General features: G+C 44.2%; 1 protein-coding gene across 3 annotated transcripts; it reads left to right on the top strand.

The window, feature by feature from the left end:
* The first annotated feature begins 226 nt into the window (after positions 1 to 226).
* Positions 227 to 21,904, top strand: SPRY4 (sprouty RTK signaling antagonist 4). 3 transcript variants are annotated; one of them, XM_048491368.1, is made up of 2 exons: positions 227 to 424; positions 16,884 to 21,904. In XM_048491368.1, the coding sequence occupies exon 2, from the start codon at positions 16,929 to 16,931 to the stop codon at positions 17,817 to 17,819; it is 891 nt and encodes a 296-aa protein (XP_048347325.1). In that variant the 5' UTR covers positions 227 to 424; positions 16,884 to 16,928; the 3' UTR covers positions 17,820 to 21,904. The 3 variants fall into 3 exon arrangements, with proteins under 3 accessions (XP_048347325.1, XP_048347327.1, XP_048347326.1); XM_048491370.1 differs by lacking the exon at positions 227 to 424 and adding an exon at positions 869 to 922; XM_048491369.1 differs by lacking the exon at positions 227 to 424 and adding an exon at positions 16,097 to 16,205.

Raw genomic sequence — 21,904 nt, 5'->3', positions numbered from 1 at the left:
CATGCGCAGCTGGCTGCAGCTGTCGCCTTTCATTCATTAAAAAAGGAGCCTCCATCCATCCTTAACTTACAACAAGTTCCCTTCCGGCCCCTCATTCATGAATGAGAGCGGAGCATGCGCTCTGAAAGTCCAGCGCCCACCCATTCATACAATTGCGATGACACGCATGCGCAGAGGAAGCCCTTTCCCTCCCATTCATAAAATAGCCATTTTCCCAGGCAGCAGTTGTTGCAATAGCGAAGCGACGGCGGCTGCTGCTGCTGCTGCTGACAGCGCAGCGCTTGTAGGTCGTTCGCTGAGAACCGGAGGGTGCTGCGTGCCAATTCCCGCCCCTCCCCCAAGCCCTGCAGGTACAGCTCATGATCTGACTCTGATTTGGGACTCACTCGCCTTTTGAGAGATGATCTTGGCTGAATTATTTAAAGTAAGTGGGAAATTAATATTTCTGCTTAAGATACAGTGAAAGAAAAATAAATCCCCTCTTAGGGAGGGAAACACGCCACTGCCTCTCTGAAGGTCTGGTCCTCCCAGTCTGGGGCGGAGGTGTGCATAGTGCCTCGGACCCCCACCCCACCCCACCCCACCCCCGTCAAACGCTTTCAGGGTTATTTTGTGTGCCGCTTACTATCGATGGGCACTTGGGCTTTGGGGTCTGTGCGACGGCGTTTGCATTGGTGCCCCTCCGATCTGAGGACTGGGGCAGGATAGATAGGCAGTTTGGACCTTGGGTTTTGACATTCTTGGCGAAGCGCTTGGGGGGCGGCCGAGGAGTTTCACCCCCCATCCCCACCCCCACCCCGCTTGGGGGTCTGATTCCCTTGGCTTAGGAAAGCGCTGAATCCGACCTCGCGCGCCTTCGGATTGATCGGTCTCCTTTCGCGGCGCTTCCCCGAAGCCGTGTCCAGACTAGGACGCTTTAGAGGTGAGCCGCCGGAGTGTCAGCTCCTTGCCGCATGACCTTTGCTCTTTGCATTTGATTTCGTGGAACAATTCTGCAATCCTTTCTCTCTCTCTCCAACGAAATCTCTGCACACACCCCCACACACCTTTCCTCTCCCCCCTCCTGTCCCTTGGGGGGGATCTGCTGTTCTTCCAGCTTTGAACTTCCAGATAAGCTGGATTGGCGACTGGGCTGGAATCGAACTGCGCAGGTTGGGTGCGCCAGGCTCCTGCTGTACCTGAGCGCTGCAAACACGGAGGGAGAGGGGGGAAGCAAAATGGATCTGGCTGGGGCCTTGTCTGCCTATTGCGTAGTACAGGGAAGGGGGCTGCGTGGGGCTGGGAGCAGCCGTGGCGTCACAGCCTTGCAAAGCGCGGCCTAGAACCCTCCAAGAGATGTTCACGACGTGCCCTCGCCAGCAGGAAAGGGGACGCGGTGTGTGGGGCTTGGGGGATGCAGATCTGGTCAGGAAACGTGCACATGAGTCTGGCAAGGATTAGGGGCGGGGGGGGGGGGTCAGGAATGGCCTCGCCATCAATCTTTTCTCTTTTCCCCCTCTTGAAAGGATTGCATACAAGGGAGTGCCCAAGAGCCTGCGGTGGCTGCAGTCTCACCTTCCCAAAGGGCCTGCTTGTGCTTCACTGTCAACCCCGGTATTAAGCAGAAACAAACTGGAGGGAGCTGTTTATAGATTACTGCCAAGCCCTCTCCCAAGGCTGAAAACATCTAGCAAGAAGTGGGGCTCTTTTTCAAACCTGCTCGGATTTCTCCCTCTCTCTCTCCCTCTCTCTCTCCCTCTCTCTCTCTCTCAATAAGGTCAGAGCCCATGCACCTCAGCCGTTTGTGGATATCAGCTCGGTTTGAGAGCATTCCTCCACCCCCATCAGCATGTTCAATATTTAACCTGCCTTCCTTGATCTTAAAAAAAAAAGCCTACTAGAAACTTGTGCCCCTGGATCAGAAGGATCTTCCAATTGGCTTCTGTCCACCAGCCCATTTGTCCTCATTCCTATAAGCTAGAATGAAAGTGACGATCCACTGTGCTCCTGTGATTGCAATGTTATCTGCGATGCCCCTGGAAGAAATGTTCCCCTTCCTGCTGGGCACGGCAACCCAGTGAGCCACCTGCTTTAAAATATTATCTTTATTCCCCCAAAAAATGGACTGCAGCTAATTTTTTGTTTGAAAATGTAAAGCAAAAAAATATTTCTATGAAGTGATGACGAAGTCTGTTGATCTTGAGAAAGGATTTATCAGGCATCATAAAATGGCTGCAGAAGCTTTTTCTGTTCTCCTGCAATCTCTCATTATCTTCAGGCCTGGGCACCGACTGAGCCTCAACTGCATTAGAAGTACTAAGAGCACCATTTACCCACTTCTTTCTACTGGTGCTTCTCTGGTTAACAGATGGGAGCTTGGGGCAATTATGAACATGCTTACTCAGAAGTAAATCCCACTAAATTCAATATCCTAGAAGGCTTCCTTATAATCACTTTGTTCCAAATAGCTCTGCAGTTCAATCACTAACATGGAGCATTCAAGAAAATTTAGGTTTTTGTTATCTTGCAGCTAAGTAAAATTAGTTCCCAGACAGAGCTGGAAGCGTCCCATGTATTTCAGCATTTGAAACTTCAGGAAAGAATGCCACAGTCCTCCTGATCTAATGCCCTTGCTTTAGAATGTTATGACCCCCCTCCCCCAATTTCTAGATCCTTAAACACCAGTATGACTTTTTCTCAAGGACTAATGATTCTAGGCTCATGTATCTTTCTTTTGGAACACAAGGCTTTGGGGCACAGGTCCCTTCCAGTCCTTTCTCTTGAATAAGTAGGGTTTCAAAAGCCCTGGACAGATGAGAAAGAAATCTGAAACCCATTTGCTTTACTGTAGGATGACTGTTCAAACCTAAAAAGACAAAATGTGGGTTAGAAGCCAATAAGTACACCTGCTGATATTTGAACCATGCCCCTTTTTGTGACATAGAGTCTTTTAATGACCTCGGAGGTTGTGAAGGTGGATGTTGGCTTTCCTTTCTAGCCCTCCGCTTATCCTGCTGTGCTTATAAGTAATGTGATGCTTGCTAACAATTGCTCGCTTCCTACTCCTGGCTTAGTCAGTTCAAGAGATTCTCCCAGGTTTTGTTCTTAGGAAAGGTGAGCTTAGACATTCTTCTGGCGCTCTGCAGAGTTTCCTGAGCAGTGATTGATTCTGAATCTTTCTTTATGCTAGTCAAGGTTTGTTTTTCAAGCTCCCGTCCTCGTGCCCCTGCCTAGTATCCTGGGGCTGTCATTTCTCCCAGCACGTGTACCTTTCTTTCAGGATGAGTCCACAGAGTCCTTCTTGTGTATTTAATGGTGACATTTTAGGGTCTCTTGGCACCAGGGTAAAATCAGCTCTCTGCAGAGGTGTAGGTGGTGAGGAAGCCCTGTCTTTTGGTCAGGTACTTGGCTGGCAACTCTGGAGACCCAGGTGTTCCTCCCTCTTTGCTTCTGAGAGCTTTATCTGATCAGTCATAGATGGGAGATTGCAGTCATGACACCTTCAAAAAGTGGGCTTTATTAGGGTAATACCTGTCTGTTTATGGTTTTGGGCTTTTTTAAAAAAATGAACCTGCCATAGCTTTATCTTAACCTGGTTTTTGTGTATAGTATGGCAGATTGACCTTTGCTGAACATTTGAAAGGTAAGCTGTCTTCTGTTTCCATTATTGATAACCCAGATTTTCACTCTGAATTTGCTGGAAAAGCAAGTACTTCTCTTGGACATCTTTCCTCTTGGCATTGCTTGTTTCCAGAAGTTCTTTGTTTAAGAGGAATGAATACTTATTTGTTTGCAATTCATGCCAGGATTCTCGGGGACATTCAACAAGAGCAGTTAAAAGCTCCAAGCCATTTCACATTTGCTAAAAGTTCCATTTTTTTCTTGATCAGTTATTTCTGGGAAGGGTATCCTAAAGGCTTCTAGGCTTCCCATGACTAACATCATTTTTTTTAAAAGCTATCCTAAAATTTAGTACATGATAATTAGAAATCAGTAGCATCCTGGCTCATATGTTTTGGCTTGGATATTTCTCAGCCAAAAGCCTGTTCACTGTGCAAACTATTTACTATGAAATAATAAAGAAATATACACCTAGATTTATTTCAAGTGGGAATATGGTCCCTCTGGAAAAGAAAGAAGTGGGGTCAGAAGAGTTGTTCTGTCTGTAAACCTGTTCCATTCATTTGAATTCATTTTTTTCTACTATGAAATTGTTGATCCTACTATCTCCTCAGGAACAAGTTGCATGTTCAATGGGATTTATTTCCAAACATGAGTACGGCCTTCACACTCCTGCTTTGAAATTCCTGGATGAAAGCATGGTTAAAATGTATTACTTTTCCAGAAAAGGTTTCAGAGAAGGTGTTTCAGCCTACTTAAGGAAATGGCACTTCAATAATTGGAGCCATAGCTTGGTCTTTTTCTTAGCCACTCAGCATTCTCCCTTTGAATGGATGTGGTTGACAAGTTTGAAACATTCGCCTCTTGAGTTCTAACCTGTTTTCCTAGAGGACTGGGCAATTGGATTGAGCCACAAGAAGCTCTACAACACAGACCATTTGTTAAACAAGAATGAGATCTAGACATTTTCACACCTCTGGTATATTTCAGCCTGCCAACTCAAAGCTGGCCAATCTCTCTAGGAAGTTTGCTTTAAAAGAATCTTATTAATTTGCTGCCATAAAACTTGCTGGCCATCTTTTGCTTATAGGCAGCAGAACCAGTTTTCAGTTATAAGTGTCCATAAGTTTTACCAGATCTTTTATGAGTTGATTTCACTAGTGGTATTGGAGTCTTGGGCACTGGTATAACTGTAACTTGATAGTCTTCTTCAAGCAACTAGAAGAAGAAGAGTTGAATTTATATCCCCCCTTTCTCTCCTGTAGGAGACTTAAAGGAACTGACAAAATCCTTTCCCTTCCCCCCTCACAACAAATACCCTGTGAGGTAGATGGGGCTGAGAGAGCTCCGAAAACTAGTGACTAGCCCAAGGTCATCCATCTGGCATGTACTGGAGTGTGCAGGCTAATCTGAATTTCCCAGATAAGCCTCCACAGCTCAGGCGGCAGAGCTGGGGATCAAACCCGGTTCCTCCAGATCAGAGTGCACCTGCTCTTAACCACTATGCCACTGCTGCTCTTTGTCTTTGTGTGTAAAGTGCTGTCAAGTCACAGCCAACTTACGGCAACCCAGTAGGCATGAGGTGGTTTGCCATTGCCTTCCTCTGCATAGTGACCTTGGTATTCCCTGGTGGTCTTTCATCCAAATACTAACCAGGGCTGGCACTGTTTGGCTTCAGAGCTGACAAGATCAGGCTAACTTGGGTCATCCAGCTCAGGGACTTCTGTGTCTACAAACCACCAAATACTAATTTATTTTATTTAGACCATTCTTATCTACAATGGGGACCCAAAGTGGCTCATATCATTCTCTTCTCCATTCAACCCTCACAACAACCCTTTGAGGTAGGCTAGGTTACTCAACAAGCTTCCAGGGCAGAATGGGGATTCGAGCTTAGTTTACTCAGATCCTGGTTTAACCGCTGTACCACACCAATGTATAGCTGTTCCTCAAACTCTTGTCCATGTCAGTATTCTGTCCAAACCAAGACTCCATGATATCAGTGCCTGATGGACTGCACCATTGTCTCTCCATCACTTCTCATTTAACTGACTATTGAGTTGCTATTCTGGCAGTTTTGTTCTTTTTAAATGCTATTTTGTGTGGTTCAGTGTAGGTGATAACTCTGCATGTGGGTGTTTCCTGGTTAAAGTGCATTTTCTCTGGGTCTTCCTGCAGTCTTAGATTTGCTTATTGATTATGGCAGGTGAGTTCATATTGGAATCTGTAATGGAAAGAGCTTGTCCTTCTTCAACATTCACAGTATTAGTATGGAAACACTTGGGACTGTGGCACTGTTGAAACTAGGGTTGCCAACTACAAACTGCAAAATACCTGGAGATTTTGGGGGCGGAGCCAGAGGGAAGTGGGGTTTGGGGCAGGAAGGGACTTCAGTAGGGTCTAATGTCATAGGGTTCACCTTTCAAAGTGGCCATTTCCTACAGGTGAAGTGATCTCTGTTGCCTGGAGATCTGTTGTAATATCAGGAGATCTCCAGCCACCAGCTGGAGGTTGGCAACCCTAGCTGAAACTAAGGAGGTATAAACCAAGTGGTGAATGCCTAGTAGTGACTTCTGGCCGCTCATGGAAGCTGCTATGAGCTTTTTAAAGGAAGTAGAGTTAAACATAATGAAAACAACTAGTATTTATGCAGGTTATCAAATGTAAAGATTCCCCGCCCCCCATCCTTGAAAGAGTATGTTGCTATATTAACAAACTTTGGGGAAGCTTTAGGGAAATGGCAGATGGCCTAAATTCTCTCCTCTTAAAAACTTATCCTTTGAAAGGAAATTGCTTTTGTCATGGATTCTGTTGGAAGGTGACAACCAGTTCTGTTGAAAATCCATTTCTGTTTGTTTTAGTACTACTCTCAACATGGTTTAGGATGAGAAGTTAAAACACATCACATATAATAAAGGATACAAAAGTAGATAAGATAAGAATAAGCCAGGAAGCTGTTACAACCAAAATATTTGCAGGAGTCGAAGAAAAGCAGTCACAGCATATCTCTTACACAACATCCACCTAAAGGCGGTGGTCCTCACTTGTTTTCTGAAACGTAAGAAGGAATGGGCTAGATGAGAACCCTGGAGAAGGAAGTTCCAAAGCCTGTGCAGTCATCATCCCCCAAGTCTCTGGTTATGGTAGAAAGTTGCCGTGTCCTCTGGAACTGGCCTGCTCCCTCAAGTTAGTTCATTTTGGAGATGGAGGTGCTTGAAGTAACCTGCACAAACTACTTACGATTATTAAGCAGACCCAGAACCAAATTAAAAGCCAGAAAAACAAGAGTAATAAGAGCACTGCTTTCTGTCAGTGTTTGGGCAGCGGCTGCCTTCTGCACTAAAGAGTTTTCCAAGATAGTCTAGTCTAGTTCAGTCTGGAAGACCCCAGGTCAGACTTCTCCAGGAAAGTTGGTATCTTACCCTAATTTGGTAAAAGATTCTCCTGTTCTCAGGCATATCCTGGGCATTTAGGAGCATTAGTGAATGACTCTACTAGCCTGATTAGTAGAATCCCTAACCAACAGTATGTTGGTTTCAAGATTAGTTAGTTCTCCTTTCAAGATTAGTTAGTTCTCATTCATTCTCATACTTTCATACAATGTTACTGCAAATCCATAACCTCCTTCAGATTGGATTAAAAAGAGGTAGAATTGATCATCCCAAACCTCCTGATAACCATTCCCAGCAGCATCATATAGATATTAAGTAGCAAAAAGACAAGAGGGAATTTCATGGGACTCTCAGAGGTCAAAGCTTATGGAGAAGAAAAGTTTCCTAGTGTTACCTTCTGCCCCTGGCCTTCCAGGACAAATGGGAATCATTACAACCTCCTAATTCACTTAAAGTATGTGGTCCAGAAGGATACTACGGTCAGCAATGCTGAAACTCACTGAGCAGTCCAAGAGAGCCAGCACAGACGTACTATCTGACTATCCTTCCGGCATACGTGTTTATTGACTGTTTTCAGACTCTAGTTTACAGTTCCATTGTAATGTGTCAAGTCATCACGGGCAACACACTTGTGAACTGATAAAACTCCAAAAAATTGCAAAAGATTATTATTTCTCATCTCTAAAACTTAAATAACAATGCTCAGTAGTTCTGTAGTATGTTATATCCCAACCTCAAAGAGAAGTATGAAATTTAGGTGGCAGTCTTCAAATTATGGTGAACCACCCAAGACACATGATCATATCACATAAAAGACTGGTGATTTAGAGGGCTGCTGTAAACGTTAGGAAAATAGACACCTTTTCTCTGACTTCTGTCCCTTAATTCCACTTATATAAAGTACTAATGACTAAATGTGTTGCCACACTACATAGCCCACTGAAAAGCCTTTTATATGGTGGTGCATTACATGTGACTTAATACCATGCTTTAAATATCAGAGTATTTATTTATTTAAAATAGTTAAGTCTCTTCCATCTAGTTCAGTGTTCTTACAACAGTGAATGATCAAAAACACTAAAATAAGGTTTTTAAATATGTAATATAACAACAATGAAACACAACAGTTAAACAAAATGAATATACAGGGAGGAGGGTCAATGAGGGATTGTCCCCAAGAAAGGAATTCCATAATTTTGGTGCCATGACTGGGAAGGCCATTCTTCAAGTTGCCACCCATTTAGCTTGAGTCAGTGAGGGTAGTCAAAAAAGGCCCCTGAAGCGATCATGTAGGTGCATGAAGAAATATGCAGTTCTTAAGCTGTGTTGGTCCCAAGCCATACAGGGTTTTAAATGTCAATGTCAATACCATGAATTTGACTTGGAACCTAACTGGGAGCTAATGTAAATAGAATAAGACTGGAATGATGTGATCCCTATGATCCACTCCAGTCAGCATTTTGACTGCAATGTTCTGTACACTCTTCAAGGGCAGCCCATTGTACAGTGTATTGTAGTAGTCTAATCTAGATGTCATCAGGGCATGTACCACAGCGACAAGATTTTTTTATTGCCCAGAAAAGGCTGCAGTTGGCTTAGCAGCTAAAGCTGATGAAAGGTACTATTGCCACCCAAAGGTACCCCAGCTCCAGCAGCCCTTCAAGCTACAAATCTGTTGTTTTAGGAAGAGTCCAACCCAGTTCAGAGCAGGAAACTTCCACCCACCAATAGCATCTCTGTTTTGTCAGCATTAAGTTTCAGTTAATCCTCATCCATCCTAAAACTCCCTCCAGGTACCAGTTCACAGCTTTCTTAGGATCAGTGAGAACAGCAAGATATGTACCTAGAAGTACCAAGATCTGTTCAGGTTTTCTTCCCCCCCTCCTCCAACATTCCTTCCCCCCCCCCCCTCCAATCTCTTCATCAGGTCCTGCCTTCCTAAAACTCTCATGACTTGCAGGGAGTGCTAAATCAGCATACCGTGACTTGACATGTTGGTATAAAAATGCTTCCCTTTACAGTAAGCCAAAGCTTGTAATTTCTGCATAAAGCCCAGAACTCTGAACAGAAACTGAAGCACACACTGTGCAAATGCCTAGTTCATTTTCTAGAAATGATAGACTCCAATGTTTCTGATACGTATAATCATTCTCTCTTCCTCTGGGATGTTGTGTGATTTCCAGACTATGTGGCCGCGTTCTAGTAGCATTTTGTCCTGTCGTTTCATCTGCATCTGTGGCTGGCAACTTCAGAGGATCTTCCTCTGTTAAATGTCTCTTAAAACAGTAGGGACTCTGAAACTTAGCAGGCATGGACCAGCCTTCGTTCATGGGACACATGAGAACCCCATATCTGAGCAGTTGGAGGGAGGGATGTAACACAAATGTAACTAGTAAACAATGCATTATGTAGATAATTGAGGAGCAATGACACACTGTTCTTGGAACAGTCTAAAGATCTTCTCAGGTGACAGCTGCTGTAGGAAGGAGAAAATTTAACTGTGACAAACAAGATGGATGGATGTTGCAGGGGAAAGTCAGCATGCAATTAATTCAATGCATATGCTATTTTAAGGGTCATTTCAAACATGCAGCATTAGCACACAGCTCAATCAGTGGTTCTCAATAGGAGTCATATAGCACCCCTCCCCCCTCCAGACAAGGCATTCAGAATCTCTGGAGCTAAATTGTGGACATTGGTAACCCTAGGGTTTAGAAAGCTCCTTCTCCTAACTTCTGACAGCCTGTGGAAGAGAGGTGGGTTTATACTATTCACCCTAATTTTAGGATAAAATCCTAGACTTCTGTTCCCCATCCTCACCAAGGCTCTATAAAAATGGTACATAGGAAATAGGAACCAAAGCTACTATTACTACATTTACTGAAAAGGCATCATACTATTGGGCACAGGGTAAAAAAGCTTGTGACTTTGTGGGGCAGAAGTGAATAAAAGTTTGGCTCTGTTTTTCCTGGACCATACCACTTCACAACCTAGAATGTCAGGCTAAAACCTATCTCCCCGTTTGCTGCCTCTTCCAGGTACTGGGAAGGTTTAGTCTAAGCTAAGGAATTCTCATATCTTGTGGGATAGCCCAAAAAAGTGTGTGCTGTGTTCACTACCTGTATGGACAAAGCATAGTTAAAATCTGATATTGGCCTAAACAGGTAAAATACTGGAATTTACTTAACTGTAGACAAGAAATAACTTCGGCCCATTCTTAGACTGACATAGAAGAGAAGAAGAAAAAGAGTTTAGATTTATATCCCCCCTTTCTCTCCTGTAGGAGACTCAAAGGGGTCTACAATCTCCTTGCCCTTCCCCCCTCACAACAATCACCCTGTGAAGTAGGTGGGGCTGAGAGAGCTCCGAGAAGCTGTGACTAGCCCAAGGTCACCCAACTGGCGTGTGTGGGAGTGTACAGGCTAATCTGAATTCCCCAGATAAGCCTCCACAGCTCAGGCGGCAGAGCTGGGAATCAAACCCGGTTCCTCCAGATTAGATACATGAGCTCTTAACCTCCTACGCCACTGCTGCTCCTACATAGCACATGTATTGCCTAAGTTTCAATTAGAGTTGCCAACTTTGAGATCTGTTAAGTAGGCTAGCCTGGGCCATCCAGGTCAGGGCACTGTAATTGGTCTGACATATAATTCCTGCCCAGGACTGTTCAATGAAAGCTAGTTTGGCCACTAGGAACTGACTGTGTACAGCATGGATTAGCTAGCTCTGGTCACAACCCCTCCTCTTAGTACAATTTCATTGTAAAGTCGGGAGTCAATATTTAAATCAGTGAAACCTTCCTACTGTACTTTAAAAAAGAGTTAGAGGTTTTCTGCCTGCCTGGTGTAGTGGTTAGGAGCCGTGGACTCTAATCTGGAAAAGTGGATTTGATTCCCCACTCCTCCACATTAAGCCTTCTGGGTTACCTTGAACTAGTCACAGTTCCTCTCAGAACTCTCAGTTTTGCCTACCTCACAAGGTGTCTGTAGTGGGGAGGGGAGGAGAAAGAGTTTGTAAACTGCCTTGAGACTCCTTGCAGTTGAGAAAAAGCATGGGATACAGTGACGTACACATAAAATATGGCGCCTGGGGGCAAGTGCTGAAAATGCGCCCCTCCTCCAATTGTAGGACTTGTCTGTGCTGCTGCTGAAGCAAGACCCTGGAGGAAGGGTTCCTGAGTGGGTGCAAAGCAGTTTTTGGGTTTCTCTTAAACAATGCGGCCGAGTAGGAAGGCTGTAAACATAACTGCTGCTCTCTTCTGTCTGCTACAGCAAAAGGAAGTAAGCTGAATCCTGGGCCTGGCTTTGGGAACCTCCCAATTCTCCCAACCCACTAAGGCTAACACTTGCCCCTGGGTGGATGGGGGGCGGGCTAGGAAGCTTCTTTGCCCACAAGGCTGAGGCCAGCCTCTCCAAGGAAGCTGAACTGTGTGAATGTTCTGGAGTCCCGCACCTTTGCAACACATGAGTACCCTTTGCCTGTCCCATCCCTCTCTCTGCCTCATGCTAAGACCTGCAAGCTAGCGGCTCGGTAGGAGGAGAAACACTGACCTTCTCTCCTGGTTGCTGACATTCCCAAGAGCATGGACAGGAGGCACGTTGCAGACTGGGAAGCAGAGGCACAGAGGGAGGGAGTTGCAGGGAGGGAGAGGCGAGGCAGGGCTGGGCAGCAAATGCTCCAGGGCACACTGCACTTCATGCATCCTGGCCTTGCCAGGGAGGAGGAGGGGGGAGAGGGTGGCTTTGCCGGGGCTTTGCAAGGCAGGAGAGGTGAGGCAGGGCCAAGTGGTGGGCACTCCAGGGTGTGCCACACTCCATGCGCCCTGGCCTCACTGGGGAGGAGGGGAGAGGGCAGCTTTGCAGATGGAGGGCAGGTGCTGGCAGTTGAAGCACCACAGGTGGGCGGATGCCAAACGGGTGGCACCAGGAGGGATCCAGGAGGAAAGCAAGGGAAGGGGTGGGTGGCCAAAAGGTGCCCCCCACATGACCCAGGTGAATGGTGCCTGGGTCAAATATCCCCCTCTCCCCACTCCAAGAGGGGGAGTACACACTGATGGGGTATAAATTCACACTCTTCTTCTGGATATGGGTGGGGAGTGGGATGCAAGATTAACAATTAACCTGATTAGGTAATAGTCGACAATACATTTACCAGAACACTGAGCAAAAAGGAGGAAGCCAGGCTTGCTCCACTCCGTGCAACAAAAGAAAATCCAGTGAATCCTGTTCCAATGATACATCTTCATAGGCACAATGCATCCAAAGCTAAACACTTTTAAGTCCCAGGGGGACTTCAGGGGGGCTTTCAGGGGGACAGCATTGAGCTCTATCTTTAAAACAAAGGTGACTCAACAGTGCAATCCTAAACAGAGTTATATCTTTCTAAGGTCATGGACTTCATTAGTTTTATGAGGGAGCAATTCTGCTTGGGATGGCAATACAAAATGCTTAACTTTAGCAATAATATGCTGCATGTATTTCATACTTTGAGTTATTTCCTCTTTTCCTTGGGCACCATTTAATAGTATGTTCATTTTACTTGTCCACAAGTTAAAATTTTCAGAGGCAAAGTGTTATTTCTCTTCCATTAATCAGATCTCTGCTTTCATGAATGTCAACAGCCTCTCTTCGTGACCTTAACAAGGAATGTTCTTTGGTCAACTGCTTCTTTAAATTGATCTTTTAAAATATATAATTAATAAATAATATAAAGGTCATGGTGAGGAAGTGGCAGCTCCACCAGAAAACAATGTGTACTCTCTAAATTTGAACCAAGTTGTTTCCGTTCTTTGATTTAAGTTTTGTTGCTTCCTGTGGTTTCATGTCCTACACTACAGTTGAATCTCTGGATGGGTTCCAGTATAAACTGCACTCTTCCAATGAAATTAGAGACTAGCAGTAGATGAGTCAGCTAGTAAACAGCATTTAAACCAAATATTATGCTGCTTGGTGTTTGGATGAAAATAGTTTGAATGTTTAAAAGAGCATGTGCCCTCCGTTTGGATTTTTTCAGGTTGGTCACTGAAGTCTGTTTTCACACATTCTGTCTACTCTCAGGAGTTACTTTAGTGTATCTGGGTCAAAAGCAGCACTGCTTTTAGGATTTAAACCTTAGAAATATGCTTTTAAGGAATTCCACTTATTTGGTTGGCAGTTGAGCGATGAATAGCAGAAGCCAGAGTCGGTTCATAGTTGACCAATGTGAAGCAACATAATCTTAGGAGCAAGTCCATATGCTGCTGTCCCAAATTTATATGCCATTCTTATTCACCAGTGCACACAGGGCAAAGCTGAAATTTGGTGAAGTGCTTAATTCTGAGTATTCCTTTGAATGAGAATTCATATGTAACAATGTAGATTGTACACCTGGGAAAACCGGGATTCTGTTCATGCATTTGTGTGAATTAAGACTGTGGATCAGAGATGCCAGTTCTTCCATTAATTAGATATCAAGAAATAGGAGAAACTGCTTTGGTTTAGATCTCAGGAGTCAACTCAATTTGTTGCGTATTTCACAACAATTCGCATTTCTGACTCCTGTTCAGTGGTGGGATTCAGCAGGTTCACACCACTTCGGCAGAACCAGTTGTTAAAATGGTGCTTGTAAACAACTAGTTGTTAAATTATTTAAATTCCACCATCAGAACCAGTTGTTAAATCATTTGAATCCCACCATTGCTCCTGTGCATGTGTTTTAGTGGATGCCTTCATATTTTGGTTGCTTTCTGGTAAAGCAAGGTGCATGTTCAACGTGACGGGAAAATCTGTATGGTGAGAATTGGTCGCAACCAGTGCTCTTTCTCAAACTGAGTTGCACTCAGTAGAGTTGCCAGCTCTGTGGTAAGAAATTACTGGAGATTTGAGGGTGGGGATTTGGGAGAGAAGGGACCCCAGTGAGAGATAATGTCATTGAGTCCATCCTCCAAAGCAGCCATTTTCTCCAGGGAAACTGATTGCTGGGGTCTGAAGATCAGCTATAATTCCAGGAGGTCTCTACCCTCTACCTGAAAACCATATACTGAAGGCAACCATATACTGAAGCTTCATCTTGCTCTCTCTTTGGCCAATTATACACTGGAGCTCTGCCACGCAGCAAGAGTGCATTTCCTTCGTGGAAGAGGCTTCATTGCATACTCACAGCACCACATATCCTGGAAGTCCTGCTGTTCCCAAGCGCCGGCAAACCCCGGTGATTTTCCTTGCTTTGGAGTTTTCTCTCCTTTCCATCTTCGCGCCCCCCCCCCCCCACTCCTTGCAGGTATTTCTGAAGGATTGATGGCCAGCTTTCACCCCCAAAATAAAAAATTAATGATAACCAGGCTGCACAATAGTCATGGGGAATATTGATATGAAATTTAAAGGGTTCTAAAGAAAAAAAACCCTGGCAGTCTTGTGATCTTATGAAAAATATTGACATATTCCCTTTTGAAGCACTCCCACCTCTTCTTCCTTACCCCCCTTTTCCAACCTCCAGGCTCCCGTTGCTTTCTCAGAGGTGGGGGGAATCAGGGTCTTTCCCTGCAGTGGCATCCTCCTCCACCACCAGTGATTGGTCACACCTGGCCCGCTTCCTTCCCAAGCTCTCCAGCACTACAGAAGAGGGTGGGAACAAGGCTGTACTGTGGTAGAATATTGATCTAACATTAAAAGGCCTTTTTTTAAAAAAAGCTGTCAATCTTGCGATTGATAGGGAGCAACCTGGAAGTGGGGGCTGGCAAGCCACGTAGTAGGCAGTGAGGCACCTCCTCCTATGTAAACAAGGAAACACGAGGAGATCTGTCCGGCGACCCCACTGCAAAGAGAAGACCATCGGGAAAAGCGCTCCATGCATAATGGGCCAGAATTTTTAAAAACCTACTATGTTGCTCATTGTTGTAGCAGAAGGGAAGTGAAATGCTTATTAAACAGAATCTGCAGCTAGCAGCAGCTGACTTGTGACTCAGCTTTTGCAAAGATACCAATGAGCCTGAATTTCCCATTCCCCACAGGGATGCAGGCTATTTTGAGCCCTTGAGGTTGCAAATGGGGACTAGATTAATAGTGCTGCATTTGCAAACTGCTCCCAGTTTGCAAATCTTTCCTGCCATCTCCATGCAGCATCAGGTGCTGCCCCCTGAAACTGGAAGGAGGGAAAGCCACATCACTCCTTGGCAAAAGTGTAGCCCTCTTCAAGCTTAGTTTCCCCACTGCTCATTCATCCTCTGCCTTACAGTGTTGCTTTCAGCAGGGCTAGGCTGCAATCTTCTCTCTGCCAAAAGCCGCACAAGTGGCTCCAGTAAAAACGGGTCACCAAAAAGCAAGGAAAGGGTTTTTTGTGGGAGAGGAAAAGAAATGCCCCATTTACTTCCTAAATAAGCCCAAATCTGTATCTGGAGCTTGGAGGTATTCACTAAGTAACAAGCTGAATTCCAGCTGCTGTCCAGTTGCAGTGTCTAAAGTCCTTTGTGGATTTGGATTCTGATCCCACAGGAAGAGGTATGCTCTTTGCTGTGCTATATTGATGTGGGGATACCATCTCTGACAGCAAGGGTCTAAGGCTTCACTCAGTCACCTGCAGAAGAGTACTTTGAAGCACCATCCCCCCCCCCCTTTAATGCTAATGTGCACTGCCTTAATCTGTTAGCAAACAATAAACACTGCAGGGCTTGTTCTGTTCCTGGGAAACCAGTTTAAGGCCTACTTCAAATACTGCTCTTTTTACAGCTCAGAGAAACGAGGGTATACTATCCTTTCTTTGATGTTATACCTAAGTTATGCATTTCATCTTCACAACTTATTAATACAACCACCACCACCCATTTTCTTCCAAATTGTGCAAACTAGGCAGCTGCACCTATGACAGTACAGTCCTGTGTAGAGCTACTCTAAGACCACTGATTTCAATGGGTTTAGGCTGGAGTAACTGCATAGAATTGTACTAAAAACTGATTTTTATTTACTGTGTGGCCTCAGTAGAGACCTGACAGTAGAGACCTATTTTTGTAGATTCATCTTCAGCAGCGGACATAGAGCCAGACTAGAAAGACACTGAAAGTTCCCACATAGAGTTTCCAAGTTTTTAAATTTAGTGTGAAGAGCCGATGTGCCCAGTTTTGATTGGGATCATGGGAGGAGGAGCAGGACTAATTTCCTGACCTGAAATTACCCTGTGGGATTGCTACATGCTGTATTCGGATAAGTTTGTCAATGGAGGGGAAGCGTGCAGCCTCCACAGGTAAATGAGTTTGCACTTATTGAAGAAGTACCTTCCCTGCCAGAATCTTATGCTCTATCAGCTGCTTCTGAGAATCTAAAATTTAGCTGCTGCGGATCAGTGGGGGAGGGGGACTAGCCTAGCTTGCTTGTTTACTGAACTGTGTGAATGTAGGCCAGTCACTCAAAGCCTTGAACTTGGCATCTCCCCTTTCCGTTGCTATTAAAAGGAAGAAAATGGGAACTGAGTACAGTGTGCATGGATGCATGAGAAGTTAAGTATTCTGCATGAACATGTGCATAAACTTTTGCCAGAGTACAATCTCTATTAGAATAGTCCCTAGCAGACTGATTATCTTTCTTGTTCACTTGACTGATTGGCTGTTCTCTCCACCTCCAAGTTATCCTTACCACCCCAGTCATATGACATTGGCACATGTGTGTGGTTACTCCACATTTCTTGTTAATTATTTCTAATAACTTACCAGACTGAGGCTTGTGTCCACCTAGAGGCCAAGATCATGCATGTTTTTGGGGATGCCACTATACATGCATGTGAGTTGCAGAAAGGGTGATACTGCAATTGACTCCACTGTCACCTTGGACAGAGGAACAGCTGCAGCAATGAGGCTTTATTGGAGTGGTTGCAATAACAGCTAATGTTTCAACTATCTCTCCCTTCCCTCAATCTCTCTATTAGGACACCTAAAAGCAGGGTTTCCCAGTGCTGAAGAACAGCCTGAGAATGGAACCTCGTATGCCTCACAATATTACTGTGGTCCCCAATTCCACCATGGTACAGCCACTCCTGGACAGTCGTATCCCCTACGGCAGACTACAGCATCCTCTGACCATCCTCCCTATTGACCAAATGAAGACCACACACATTGAGAATGACTACATTGACAACCCCACCCTGGTCCAGCTGGCTGCTCAGAAGTATCCCAGGGGCCACCATGAACCTACTCACCTGCCCAGATGTGAGCAAGACATCACCCACCCATGGATTTCTTTCAGTGGGCGACCCAGTTCCATCAGCAGCAGCAGCAGCACGTCTTCAGATCAAAGGCTTTTGGATCACATGGTGCCAGCGCCAGTGGCTGACTCCTCCTCCCCGAGAGCTGTCCGGATTCAGCCCAAAGTGATTAACTGCAAGCCTCTAGATCTCAAGGGTCCCACATCTCTGGAGGCGGACAAGCACTTTTTGTTGTGTGAAGCCTGTGGAAAATGCAAGTGCAAGGAGTGCGCCCTGCCGAGGACTTTGCCCTCCTGCTGGGTATGCAACCAAGAGTGCCTCTGCTCCGCTCAGAACCTGGTCAATTACGCGACCTGCATGTGTCTGGTGAAGGGCATCTTCTACCACTGCACCAATGAGGATGACGAAGGTTCCTGTGCAGACCACCCATGCTCCTGCTCTCATTCAAACTGCTGTGCCCGTTGGTCTTTCATGAGCGCGCTCTCTCTGTTTCTGCCGTGCTTGCTATGCTACCTGCCTGCAACCGGCTGCGTGAAACTGTCGCAGCGATGCTATGACCAAGTCAGTCGGCCGGGATGCCGGTGTAAAAACACGAACAGTGTGATCTGTAAAACGTCCCCTGAAGGGAAAGTTGGCAGCAGACCAGAGAAGCCGTTTTGATTTCTGGGGAGAGGGGTGGGGGTGGGAAGTGTAGAAAAACTGCAGGAAGGAGTTTCATAACCTGTGTTGCTCATAGATAATGTGTGTCAGCCTTTTCATTTCAATAAAGAAAGAAAGGGGGAAAGATACCTTTTTCCTGGACCTGAAGCACTTTGAATTATTGAGGGCTGTGTAAGTGCAGTGCGGAAGGAGGCTTCTTAATTATTTGCAGAGCAAAGGCAGAAAGTGACCACACAGAACAGCTTGGCTTCTTCCTCTTTTCTGATCCTGAGTGTTGGCTGTTTGCTAAGCTGACAGTCTACAAGAATAATTAACAGATAGGTTTGGCAGGTACATCCGGAACTGCAACAGGATTCTTATTTCCCAAAGGCTGTCCAGTTCAGGACAGGAACCGTCTCCCCATATATTCATTACAGGAACACTGTAATCAGTAAAAGGTTAATTTTCTCAACACTTTAAGAGGAGTAGTTGTCTGATACCTCCTTGTTTCTCCCACCTCCCTTTTTGTCAGATACAAAAATGGCTGTCTGAACATGTCTAGCTGCATTTTTGATTTAACGGTCCATTTCAGGTCTGTCTTGAACAGAATTCGGTATGATGGAGATTTAGGCAGAGGATTGCTATAAATCGAGCCACAGTTATAGGCATAGCGAGTTGAAAGCTGGCAACCCTACCAGCCTTTTCATTTAAACCCATCTTATTCATTGTTCCTAAATCATAGCCTGTACCAGAGCTGTGCTGACCAATTGGCATCAAGACATAAAGACATAACTTTGAAAGCATGAGACACCAAGGAGCGGACATTGTTCCCAACACCTACACTTTCAGCTTAATATCTTCCTAGAACCTTACATGTGTTTGACTGTGTGCGTGGAGCTCTCTGTGTAGTCCTGGATCACATAGAAAGTTCTATACATACATGTATAGGCTCTGTGCAGGCATTAAGCTGAATGTGTGGACATTTGCACAATGCATTTCCAGCTCCCACCATTGAAATAATATCTAAACATGACTAAAAGTTCTCCATCCAATATTACTTTATTAAATATAATGGCTGGAGAAATTAATGTAATTTTGCCATTGCCACAAGCCTGCAACCACTTAGTTGCAGCGAGCTAGAGACTGCAGGGCAACACTTTGATTCCCCAGAATGCTGCGGTTTCTCTTCATTCATATATAAATACTAAGGATCTGGCAAGACTTGCAATCAGTTCCTATTAGTTCAGTTTTAATTCCCAACAACAGGAGTGACTGAGCTTCGTGGCCCCTTCAGCACCTAATGAATTCTGAGTAGACACTTTGCTCCAATGAACTCTGTTACTTGTTCAAACAGCAGGTTGTCCCACACAAAAAAGAATTTGCTGAAGTCAAAGCTGATGTCAAGGTACTACCCTCAGTCATATTGTCTCACTAAATTGAAGCAGTTCCCGGCTTAATCACCTTGCAAAATGAAGCTGAGCCAAGAAATTGTCTTCTCCGTCCTTCACCATAAGTTTTCTTCTTGAATCAGTATCAGTGCAACTGAAGCTTTCATTAAAGAAATATAATCAGCACAATGTCATTCCGCCAGAATATTTAAATTTTCCCTTTTTGCTGCTACTGCTAAACTTTTGTCTCCTCTGCAGAATGCATTAGTAAGGAATGGTTTCCACAGTTAACAGTTTTAAATATCCATTGGGTAGCAGGTTTGAATAGGTGCAGTTTTTTCCTAGCTCCATGGGGGGAAGTCTAGGCCTTTCAACACTGTATCTGCCAGGAGAGAAAGGCATTAACCTTTATACGACAATCAATACTGCATTTACTTCAAGTGGATTAACTTCTTTCTGTTGACAACCCGCAAAGATATTTGCTAATATAACAAGTCAGATGTGGAGTTTCAAAAACTCTGCTGGTTTATTTTGAATTTGGGTTTACAGCACAGCCTGATTGGCAGCTTCCTTGCTTTAATTAAGCAAGCAGTTGGTAAACTCATTTTGTGGGCTTCAGAAATTACATTTGCTTGTTTGCAATTAAAAAGCTAACACTTTACCAACAGGAAAGAGTTGTCTTTTTTTTAATTGGGTAGGGCGATATTTGTTTGTCTTTACTAGTAGTGGCTGACTTTGTTTTTTGTTTTTTTTAATGTATATATTTATTGATTGGGAAATATTTTTAATCTTCTTTTTTATATTTATAATACTGCTTGGTTATGTAAATAGTATTTCATAGAAAAAGGGATACTTCGTCTGTGTTGCCAGATTGATTTGTATAGATTAGCCCCGCCATGATCACAATGGCTATGATCCACCGGGAACCCTTTCTGCCCATTGGAATGAATGGGAGAGTGATAAACATGCTCTGGTGCCACTCCCATTCACTTCAATGGAGAGTGCTTTACAGGTTCCTGGTGGGTTATACACAATATGTTTTATATATATTCTTGCACAAACTTGAGGGAACCATGCAATGAGTAAGTGGAAAGGAAGAAGGAGACTCTTAGCCAAAATACTGTTGAATGTATAAATAATTATAATCTTCAAGGGATGATAAACAAGGTTCTGAGAATTCAGACAAGCTGGAAATCTAATGCTTGTCAATGTAAGCACAAATGGCAACCAGGTGCTTAGCTGTCATCTTTGCTGCGTATGAGCATGGAAGAGCATTGATGAAAACTGCAGATTGTAGGTGTTGGTTGTCCCCAGCAGATCAACACACTGGTGGATTGGCATGTGCCAATACACACCCAGAACATTCCTATATTTCATATACAAAACCTTCTGGTAAAACTGGGCCTCTTTTTATTGTACATAGCTGTCAATACTTAAATTTCTGTATGGATTTTTAAAAGTTATATATATATTATATATACTATCAGTGCCAATCTGATGCAAGTGGTAGATCCTATCAGTGCCAACCTGATCATGTGCTAGAAAGGCTTTGAGAATTCAAACAGCTGCTTGCAAATGTAGCAAAATGAAGCATAGTTTCCAGACCCACCTCTTGTGTAGCAATCAGGCAGCATGCTTCTCCGGCTCTTTGCCTGGGCCTAGCAACAAAGTTGTCAAGCTCCTTGTGGGGCATTGAAAGGATTCTGGGTTAGACCAGCCCAAGAAGAGCCTGGGCAGCATGACACCAGTTTTTTTAGATGGTCTTGGCTGCTGGTTTTTCAGAGGGCCTTTGTTTGCTAGCACACTGGTTTTTTTACCCTTTCCTCCCCCTCCCTCCCCCAGTCTGCCCTCTACTTTTAAGGTACATGTGCTCTATTCCAAATTGCCTCTCTTGATATAAAAAAGTATTAGTCTAACGTGGTCACATATTTTTGCACTGAGCCAAAGTATAATGAGGCTGGGTGCTGAGGCTCAAGAAAACCTATTGGGAAGTAAGCTTTCTTCTCCTATTGTCCCAATGGGCCAAACTGGATTGTGTTTTGAATGGAAATCATTAGAAAGGATCAAAAAGTAATCCGGTTTGTTGAGGCACAGAATAAACTGGTGAAATTGCAAAATGAGAGATTAGGAAACAGGGTTCCCCCTTCCTCTCTGGCTGTTCAATTTGTCCTGAAGACTGCCTTCACCCTTTTTACCTTCCACCACATAAGCAGGAGAAAAACAGACTAATTAAGGAATACAGTTCTGTTCTATCAACCTAGGAAATACCACAAATCCTCTACTTGTCTCCAAGAGGCTTACAGTAGTATTAACCTCAGCAGTGCTACAGCAAGGAAATGGAGGCAGGGTATAACACGACACTCTACTGTTTCACTTGCCTGAAACTCTCCTTGCTTCAGCAAAATGAAATCCTTCTTTGGCCCTCCTTCCTGCACACTGTAAATGTATCTTGCAGCAATGGGTATGTTAGATTTGTTTTTATTCCATTTTCAAAACAATTGGTCAAGGTTCCCCTCTTCTTTTACATTTTCCTTCAGCTGAAAAAAAATTACCACAGAAGTTTTCCTTTGTATAGAATATTTATTTCGAAGCTCTATTTTAATAGTATTTATTTTAGAAGTCTACTATTGTAAGAGTTCTTCTGTTTGTGAAGAAAAACAAGTTAAACTGAATGTACTGATCTAGAAATTATATATAAAATATATATTGTTAAATATA

Source organism: Sphaerodactylus townsendi, linkage group LG03 (assembly GCF_021028975.2).
Source record: "Sphaerodactylus townsendi isolate TG3544 linkage group LG03, MPM_Stown_v2.3, whole genome shotgun sequence".
NCBI classification, from domain to species: Eukaryota; Metazoa; Chordata; class Lepidosauria; order Squamata; family Sphaerodactylidae; genus Sphaerodactylus; species Sphaerodactylus townsendi.
This window is presented reverse-complemented; position numbering and strand designations above follow the sequence as displayed.

Coding starts and splice junctions, on each gene's coding strand:
- SPRY4 (XM_048491368.1), top strand. CDS start 16,929: ATGGAACCTCGTATGCCTCACAATATTACTGTGGTCCCCAATTCCACC.